Genomic DNA, 9,790 nt, shown 5'->3' with positions numbered 1-9,790 from the left:
TTTTTTTTTTTAGATTCCATATACATGTGTTAGCATACGGTATTTGTTTTTCTCTTTCTGACTTACTTCACTCTGTATGACAGACTCTAGGTCCATCCACCTCATTACAAATAACACAATTTCATTTCTTTTTATGGCTGAGTAATATTCCATTGTATACATATGCCACATCTTCTTTATCCATTCAATTAAGAAGTGGAATTTTGTATCTCCTGTGCTGGGCACCATGATACCATCATGATTTTTTTACAATCCTGGTCAAGGGTTTTTAAGTTTGGTAAAAAGCTGGCAAACACTCCCAGCCTTTGCCGTGGCACCCTTGGCTCACGTGGCCTTCTCCATTTCTGACCACTTTGGAGTGTGGTTGTCCAGCCAGTTCATAGAATAGAGCAATTATGGTGAGCCTGGCTTAGTTGGAACATGCTGAAACGAAGGAGAAGCTATAACAGACCTCATTATTTACATTTTTGCCCCAAATCTGGGAGTAGTCCTTGGCAGCTTCTGTCTTTGTTGGGGGCTGTGCTATCAAGTGTGGTGGTTTAAGATTATTTAGTACATCTACTGTCCTCTGCTTTTCTTTGTTTCTTTTTGTTTTTTGATTTCTTAATTTTTAAAATTTATATCTTATTTTAAAAAATTGAAGTATCGTTGATTTACAGTGTTGTGTTAGTTTCAAGTGTACATCAAAGTGATTCTGTTAGACATATATATATACACATATCTATTCTTTTTCGTATTCTTTTCCATTTAGGTTATTACAAGATATTGAGTATAGTTCCCTGTGCTATACAGTAGGTCCTTGTTGTTTCTCTGTTTTATCTTTCCTCTGCTTTTGGTCCACAATGAAGAATGGCTTCTACAGTAAAGCCAGAGCTGAGAATTTTTGTTTGTTTACTTTTGTTTCCTTGGTGTTAGTTTGGATATGAGAATAAGAAGCCGGTGAGCTTCTTACCTGTGTTAATCTGGACATTTCCTTGGTTGTGGACGAGGAAGCTCTTTCCCCAGTTCTGCTTGGGAACTGCGCTGATGTAACCACACTCCCTCAGGGCCTGGTCGGTCTGTGGAGCCTTAATTATGTTCACACAGGGTGCACGGCCTCCACAGGGGCCCAGTGGGAAAATAACACTGATGTGTGCCCACCGGGTCCCCCTTTCCTTTAGGAAAGCAGCCTGTCTTCTCCAGATACTGTCCATGTCCAGACAGGAAACTGGGGTTTGAGCCTACAATCCCCGTCAGACTTGGGATATTTGTGAAAGGCTGATTTCCTCTGGTTGGAAGATGCAGGGTGAGCATGCACCAGGCACCATGCATTAGGTTCCAGGCTAAGCTCTGGGCCATTGTGACCCTCAGAACGCTCAGGGGTCAGAGACCAGAAAACAGTTCCCATGGTACCTTCCTGGAGATGAAGGAAAGCTTGGAGAGAGGGCAGTGGCGAGGGACTCCACCCTTCAAATTCTCTGTGCATTCTTCTCCGTAACTTAACGGGTCGGCATGGGAACAGCCAGGGATAATCAAGTTGAACTGAAACTCCCACTGCTTGAAAAACCTAAGAGCCCGAAAAACTATAACCATCCTGAGGTTCTCCGTCACACCTTTGAGACTCTGTCTAACCTTCACAAGCTGCTTCCAAATCGTATGATGGAGCTGCTCTTTTCCTACAAGAGTGCAGAAGACAAGAGAAAATGTATGTGGGCAGAGGGTGGGTGCCAACCCTTTTTAGAAAGTGTACACTTTGTCGTGGTACCCACGGCCCCTCCTTCAGCCACGAGTGAGAATTCAGTCTCAGAGAGCAGGTGTGGTCCGTCCTTGAGACCCAGGGCCCATCCTGATCGTGCTGTGGGACCCCCTGCTCAGGGCTCATGTGCGGTTTACCCACACGCTGACTTGACTTTCCCATCGTCTCCTCAGGTTCCTTCTGTTTAAGTTGGTCTTTTATGAACCAAGATAGTTCTGTCACTCTTCTTCAGGCAGAGCATACCTGTGGAAAGATGGAAAGGGGACTGAATGGCAGATACCAGTAAATGTACAATTTCAGCTTTAGATCTGCTTTTAAGACTAGTGAGAGGACTTCCCAGTGGAAGATCAGGCTTTGGTTTATTCCCTGGCTCTGTTTCCTACTCCTCCTTTCTGTCACCAGGATTGTACCACCCCGAGGGAAGTGCTTGCCATTTCCCTGGGGCATTCTAGGCAAACTTTGCCTTTCACAGTATGGAGTGGGCTGCCCCTTCCGGATTCTGGCCCGGAGGGCAATAACTCGGCTGACTCACAGAGCTGGGTGGTGCCTACCTCCTGGGGTGTTCAAGCCCAAGTGAAGGAGCAGAGGGAGATGGCAGCCACTTGTGCCCCAAGAACTGAGGGAGCAAAGTAGCAGCTGTCACAGTGATTAATACACAAGTCCTGGGTAGGAAGGTGGGTATTGGGGTAATGATTTTAAAACATTATGGCCAATTTGGCCATTTGTATTCTAATTAATCCCTAATCCCTGAATCCACAGTGTTGTGAATCAATTGCAAGATCCAGATTACACTAAAGATGACCTAAAAATCATCAAGAAAAATGAAAGCAACCTAATAGAATAGATAAACGTTATAGACAGGCAGTTCACAAGATGAAACACAAGCCATCATTAGGCATGAAAGATGTTCAAGCACTCTGGTAATCAAGGAAGTAAAAGATAAACCAAGGAGATCCTTTTAGGCTATCATAGTTGTAAAATTTAATAATAAACATGTGGGGAAATTAGTATCCTCACAATTGATGGCACGTTCCTTGATTCAGGCTCTTTCAAAGAAATTGTCAAAATTTTAAAGGTATGTTGCTGGCTTGTTGAATGAGTTGAATTTGGTAAAGAGTAAAGCAGAACGTAATTTTCTTCTTCTCACAACTGCTGCCTGGTACCCATTCTGTTGATCTTTGCTCATCACCTTTGGGTGAAATTACAAGCAGATCTCATAGCTTTCCTGGTCATGCTCAGGTAATAAAAAGTCCTCTCTCATATCCAAACTCTAAACCCTCGTCCAGTTTGAAGGCTCTCTGCTCTCCACTTCACGGGCCTGATTTAGACTCAGAAACTGGCAGCCATGTGCCGGATTTCTTCTTCTTGCTCTGCCCCCCCGCCCTCGGTAGCTACTCTTAGGTTGACAAGGGTGAGGGCGGCAGGAATGGGAAAACTTCTCCTCGACTGGAGAAACATCACATTGTCATCTGTCATTTGTGGTCTCTGGAGAGTGGCTGCCTTCAATAGCTGACCTTTTCTCTCCGTGGCATTTGTGTGGGTTCTTTGGGGGCTTCCACTGCTGGGGGTCTCACCTGCACAGCCTCCTGCTGACCTCTCCTCCACACCCCCACCGCCCCAGCGTTGGCACGGTACATTTCCATCCTACTTCATCCCAGATTGCCTCAGCCTTTAACAGAGTCCTCTTGAAATCCTATTCAAGATAACTCAAAGCTGACTCCTTTCTGGGAGCTTGGAGGAAATTTGACCCCTGTCCTCTGACCTTCACCCGGTTGCTGAAAGTATAGCTAGTTTCCTGCACTGACCTCTTTTCTCTGTGGCCACAGGCAGCTGTGGTCCCAGCCCTTTACCATTAGACCTTTCTGGGTGTTACGGGTTGAACTGTGTGCCCCCAGAGATATGTCTGAGTCCTAACCCTCAGTATCCCGGGATGTGACCTCATTTGGAAATAGGGTCTTTACAGAGGTACAGATGTGATTAAGATGAATTCATACTGGAGCAGGGTGGGTTCGTAATCCAATATACTGGTCCTTATAAGAAGACAGAGACACACAGGGAGAAGATGGCCACGTGACGACAGAGGCAGAGATTGGAGTGATGCATCTGTAAGTCGAGGAACACCGAGGATCCCCCGCAAACCCGAGAAACTGGGAAGTGGCGAGGAAGAATTCTCTCCTAGAGGCTTCAGAGGGGACGCAGCCCTGATGACACCTTCCTTCGCTCTGGATCTCCAGCCTCCAGGCTGTTAGACGATACATTTGCTGCTTAAACCCCCAGTTTGTCATACTGCTTTATGGCAGCCCCAGGACATTAATACCTCAGGTGTCAGGGGATGCAGCCCGGCTCACATAGTTCTCTTAAAGTACCTTCATTTGCCAGGGAGAGGGAAGATGCTACAGTACCCAGCACTACAACAGCCCCGCCTAAAGAAGTCTTCATGTGCCAAAGAATGTTTAGCTTTTTCTTAGATAAGTTTGTTGTTCATAGCTGGGTATCTGGTGCCACTAGATTTTTTCAGACTGTGTGGCCTTAGGACAAAACTGAGACAACAGAAAAATTCACATTTTAACATCCTGCTATATATGCATGCCCTTCAACTTAGCAATTCCACTTCTAGTTAGTGTCCTAGAGAAATACTGGCACCTGTGCACACAGATGCAGGAACAAGGGTGTGTGCTGAAGCATTGCCTATAAGGGTGAAAAACTGTAAACGGCCTAATGCCATTCGACAGCCGAATGGTCAAATAAACAGATACATCCGTACTGTGGAATACTGTTAAAAAGAAAGTTGAGGGGCTTCCCTGGTAGCGCAGTGGTTGCGCGTCCGCCTGCCGATGCAGCTGCAGAGTTTTAATAAACAAGCTGCAAAATAAGGAAGAATGATTCCGTTTTTGCCAAAAGAAGACTATGTATTTGTAAATGCAAATATGTATATAAATGCATAGAAAAGAGTTCCAGAAGGAGACGCAGCAAATTCAGGGCTGGTGCCTACCTCTGAGGAAGGATGGAGATGGGAGGGAGGAAGATGTTCCCTTTGCCGTTGACTTGAACCAAAAGGACCGCCTGGTCTTTCTGCAGCAGAGCCGGGTTTATTCCGGATCAGGAGAGACCCGCAATTCGGGGTCTGCAAGCTTGCTGAACCACCGGCAAGTCTCCACATGGCATGGGAAGGACAACATTTTATAGACGGGAAGGGGAGTTAGGAGGGCAACAAAAACAGTGCACAAAGAGTCTGTGGTTGAGCCCTAGCAGGAAAGAAGGGAGTCTTTCTTCTCTCTGGCTGGGCTCAGCTCTGGACGCAGGGGTGAGAGCTCCCCCCTGCTGGTCTCCCGGCTCTATTTAACTGCGGTTTCTGTTCATTAAGTTTTTACACTATGTATACTTCTTTGTTTGATTTTATTGATTCCAGTGGAAATCTTTTCATGTGTCTTTTTGTCACTAAAATGCAATTTTTTTTTTTTTTCGCGGTACGCGGGCCTCTCACCGCCGTGGCCTCTCCCGTTGCGGAGCACGGGCTCCGGACGCGCAGGCCCAGCGGCCACGGCTCACGGGCCCAGCCGCTCCGCGGCACGTGGGATCTTCCCGGACCGGGGCACGAACCCGCGTCCCCTGCATCGGCAGGCGGACTCTCAACCACTGCGCCGCCAGGGAAGCCCTAAAATGCAATTTTAAAATCGAAAATACAGTGAGCGTTTCTGTGAGGTTGGAGAAGTGGGTTTTGGTTTCCCAGTGATATGTTGATTTAGAGTTTGTTCTCTTAGCCTCCCGGTGTAGACATGGATAGATATTGATACAGCTTTAGCAACTGGTAGTGTTCCTGCCGTGTAGACTGCTGTCCATTTCATTAGATTTGAAATTCTGACAACCAAAGCAAACCCTATGCTCTTCCTATTGTTCGGGCAAGCCTGTGGGAGCTTCTGGGTGGCCCAGCTGGGTGGTCACTGAGCTAATAAACTGCCGCTAAGAGCCCTGGCCTTCGCCCACTGGGCAGGAGCTCCATATTCCAGGCCTGCTCTTGACTCACTTGGAGTGGTTTTTCTGGCCTCTTAAGGATCAATCTATTCATCAAGTCATTAAACCATTTAGTCCGAATGCCAACCTATGGTCCCTTGAGCCAATTCTTTGTTCCTTAGGTCTCTGTCAATTACCCTCCCTGGGAGGGACCTTCAGGGATTCAGCCTGAGAAATAATGGGGGCTGGAGGCTGGACGAGCACTGATCTAATTCCTAATCCAATGCAGGGTCGCCCTGAGTCTCTCTGAGGCTCAGCTTCTCTTCCTACGGTAGGTGTGTAACAGCTTATTTTCTATGCACCCAAATGGATTGCAGAGATGCTCATAGCACAGCCTGTAAACTGGCTTTTGCTTCTCAAATTGTTACCAGTTGGCAAAGAGATAACAAGCTTACACTACAAGATAACTCAGCTATGTCACCAAACACCCTGCGGGGTTCAACTGATTCCCCTTCTCCTTCCCTCCCTCCTTCCCTTCCTCTTTTCTTCTCTCTCTCTCCCTCTTTCTCCTTCTTTCCCTTCCTTCCTTCTTTTTGGAGAAGATGGTTTTAATGAAGGGAGGAAGCAGTGTACTGGATTACATTCTGGCACAAGCTCTTTGTGTCACTATGGATGGGCGATTTGGTTAGGGGCCAACTGAGGTCAGTGTGAAGCAGTGGATGTGATGTCAATGCAGAGTATGGTTAATATCGCTGAAGATAAAAACAGTAGTCCAGTTACTTACCATTCGTTTGAGAATCGTGCAGAGATTACACCAATGACCTTCAGTACTTGTGGTAGTACGAGCACACCTGCTTTGTTCGTTCATTCATTCATTTCTTGCTGTGCATCTATTAGATGTCTAGCAATTAACTGGCACAAATAGTCTTTCTCAAATTAATGACATCTTACTCTTGCTATGCAAAGATGGAAAGGAACACTGAATTGTATTAATGATTGTTCTATTACTAGGTGAGAATTCTGAATTCTCTGGCTTAGAAAGGATCTTAGAAAGACATCAATTTCCCAGAGAGATTAATCTGACCCCCAAACCAAGCAGTATGCCCCTGTGGAGAAGAAAAGTCAACAACAATGCAAATCAGGGGTGGAAGAAATGCCATTTGTGGAGTAAAAACACAAAGGAGCCTCCAATGTCAACCATAGTTGTCAGGTAGGTGCCTAATTTTTGTCCTATGGAGGCATATTTAGAGATGTATAGGATGACCACAAACTCTCTTTATGCCTTAAAAAGCTAAAAAATGACTTAATGTTGTCTTCGGCATATACGGTGAGTGTGAAAACAAGCACTGCTCTGTATAAAAGCACACGAGCCCCGTTTTCACACCTCCCAGTGTCTGCAGGAGCCCTCACTGGGAGAAAACTCATGGAGACTGGAGCAGGTGCGTGGGTTCCCCATGGGCCATCGCATTCCAGGTCAGTGAGCAGAGACCTAGCAGGGCTGGAGAGGGATTCTTAGGGACCCAACCACCGAGCTGTAGCGCTTTTATGCTGCATGAGTTGGGAAGCCCCAGCCCACCCCAAGCATGACCCAGGGACCTAGGATAGTATCATATGAGTGGTAGAACTTTGACTTTACATCTAGTCTATAAGATTTCTTCTTTTAAACATAAGCATGTACAGCTATAAATTTTCCGCTTAGCACTGATTTTACTTTATCCCACAAGTTTTGGTATGTTGTTTTTATTTCATTTGTTTCATGATATATTCTAATTTCCCCTTTGACTCATTGGTTGTTTAAAGGTGTGTTGTTTAATTGCCGTATATTTGTGGATTTTCCAGTTTTCCTTCTGCTGTTGATTTCTAGTTTAATTCCATTGTAATTAGAAAAAGATATATGATTTTACTCTTTTTAAATTTATTAACACTTGTTCTGTGGCCAAACACATGATCTTTCCTGGTTAATGTTCCATGTGCACTTGAGAAAAATGTGTATTCTGTTGTAGTTGGGTGGAGTGTTCCGTACACATCGGTTAGGTCCAAAGGATCTGTGGTGTTGTCCAAGTTCTCTATTTCCTTATTGATCTTCTGTCTGGTTTTCTATCCACTATTGAAAGTGGGGTATTGAAGTCTCCTACTATTATTGTAGGCTGTTTCTCCCTTCAATTCTGCCAATGTTTCCTTATATATATTGGAGTTCTAATATTAGTGTGTAAATGTTTATAACTGTTATATCTTCTTGCTGTCTTGACCCTTTTATCATGATATTTTGTCCATATCTTATAACAGCTTTTGAGTCTATTTTGTCTAAAATAAGAGCCATCCTCCTCTCTTTTGGTTACTATTTGTATGGAATATCTTTTTTTCATCCTTTCACTTTTAACTTATGCATGTTGCTAGATCTAAAGTGAGACTCTTATAGGCAGCATATAGTTGAACCTTGATTTTTTTAAATCCTTTCTGTCAATCTGTGTTTTTTGATTGGAGAGTTTAATACATTTAAAGTAATTATCAATAGGGAAGCACTTACTTTTGCCATCTTGTTTCCTGTATGTCTTATATAATTTTTTTGTCCCTCATTTCCTCCATTACTACTTTCCTTTGAGTTGAGTTGATATTTTTGTGTTGACACATTTTGATTCCCTCATTTCTTTTTGGGTATTTTCTATGGCTACTTTCTTTGTGGTTACCATGGGGGTTACAGATAACATCCTAACATCATGATGATCTGTCTTAAATTTTTACCAACTTAACTGCATACAAAAACTACTGATTGGGCTTCCCTGGTGGCGCAGTGGTTGAGAGTCAACCTGCCGATGCTGGGGACGCGGGTTCGTGCCCCGGTCCGGGAAGATCCCACATGCCGCAGAGCGGCTGGGCCCGTGAGCCATGGCCGCTGAGCCTGCGCGTCGGAGCCTATGCTCCGCCAACGGGAGAGGCCACAACGGTGAGAGGACCGCGTACCGCAAAACAAAAAACAAAAAACAAAAAAACAAAACAAACAAAAAACCCCCAAAAAACTACTGATTTACAGCTCTGCCTCTCCATTTGTTACTGACGTCACAGATTACATCTTTATATATTATATACCCATTAACATAGATTTATAATTATATCTTAAGCATTTGTCTTTTAAATCCTGTAGAAAATAAAAAGGTTACAAAGCAAAATTACAATAATAGTTTTATATTTGTGTGCATGTATTTACCTTTGCTGGAGAACTTTATATTTTCATGTGGCTTTGACTTACTATCTAGCATCCTTTTGTTTCAACTTGGACTTCCTTTAGCATTTCTTGGAGGGCACATCTAGTGGTAATGAACTCCCCCAGATTTTGTATAGGAATGTCTTAGATTTCTCCCTCATTTTTGAAGAACACTATTTGCCAGATGTAGAGTTAGCAGTTGACAATTTTTTTTGTTCTTTCAGCACTTTCAATATATCATTCCATTGCCTTCTGGCTGCTGAGAAATCTGCTCATAATCTTATTGGGGATCCCTTGTGTATGATGAGTTGCTTTTCTCCTTCTGCTTTCAAGATTCATGCTGTCTTTGTCTTTGACAGGTTTGATTACAGTGTGTAAGTGTAGGTCTCTTTGTGTTTATCCTACTTATAGTTCATTGAGCTTTTTGCATTGTATATCATGTCTTTCCTCAAATCGTGTTAAGTTTTTAGCCATTATTTCTTCAAATATATTGCTCTGTCCCACTGTCTCTCCTCCTCCTCCTCCTGGAATTCCCATTGTGTGCATGTTGGTCGCTTGATGGTGTCCCGTAAGTCCCTTAGTCTCTGCTCACTTTTGTTCTTTCTTCTTTTTGCTCCTCAAACTCAATAATTTCAAATGTCTTTAAGTTTGCTGATTCTTTCTTCTTCCTGTTTGAGTCTGCTGGTGAACGCCTCTAGTGAATTTTTCAATTCAGTTACTGTAATTTTCATCTTCAGAATTAATTAAAAAAAATAATTTCCATCTTTGTTAATAATATTTTGTTCACACAGTGTTTTTCTGATTTCCTTTACTTCTTTGCACGTTTTCCTTTAGCTCTTTTGAAGATATTTGACAGTTTTTTTTTTTTTTTTTTTTTTTTTTTGTGGTATGCGGGCCTCCCT

General features: G+C 43.7%; 1 protein-coding gene across 1 annotated transcript in view; it reads left to right on the top strand.

Moving 5' to 3' along the window:
* Positions 1-1,635: 1,635 nt before the first annotated feature.
* Positions 1,636-9,790, top strand: part of LOC102976163 (uncharacterized protein C6orf201) — an 11,394-nt gene continuing 3,239 nt past the window's right edge. Inside the window, exons 1-2 of the mRNA XM_007131128.3 lie at positions 1,636-1,684; positions 6,698-6,896. Of these exons, the coding sequence (XP_007131190.2) occupies positions 1,636-1,684; positions 6,698-6,896 (248 nt within the window). The remainder of the gene's footprint in view (positions 1,685-6,697; positions 6,897-9,790) is intronic.

The sequence above is a fragment of the Physeter macrocephalus genome, chromosome 18 (genome assembly GCF_002837175.3).
Source record: "Physeter macrocephalus isolate SW-GA chromosome 18, ASM283717v5, whole genome shotgun sequence".
Lineage (NCBI taxonomy): Eukaryota > Metazoa > Chordata > Mammalia > Artiodactyla > Physeteridae > Physeter > Physeter macrocephalus.
Note: the sequence above shows the minus strand (reverse complement) of the source record. Positions and strands in the feature narration are given on the sequence as shown.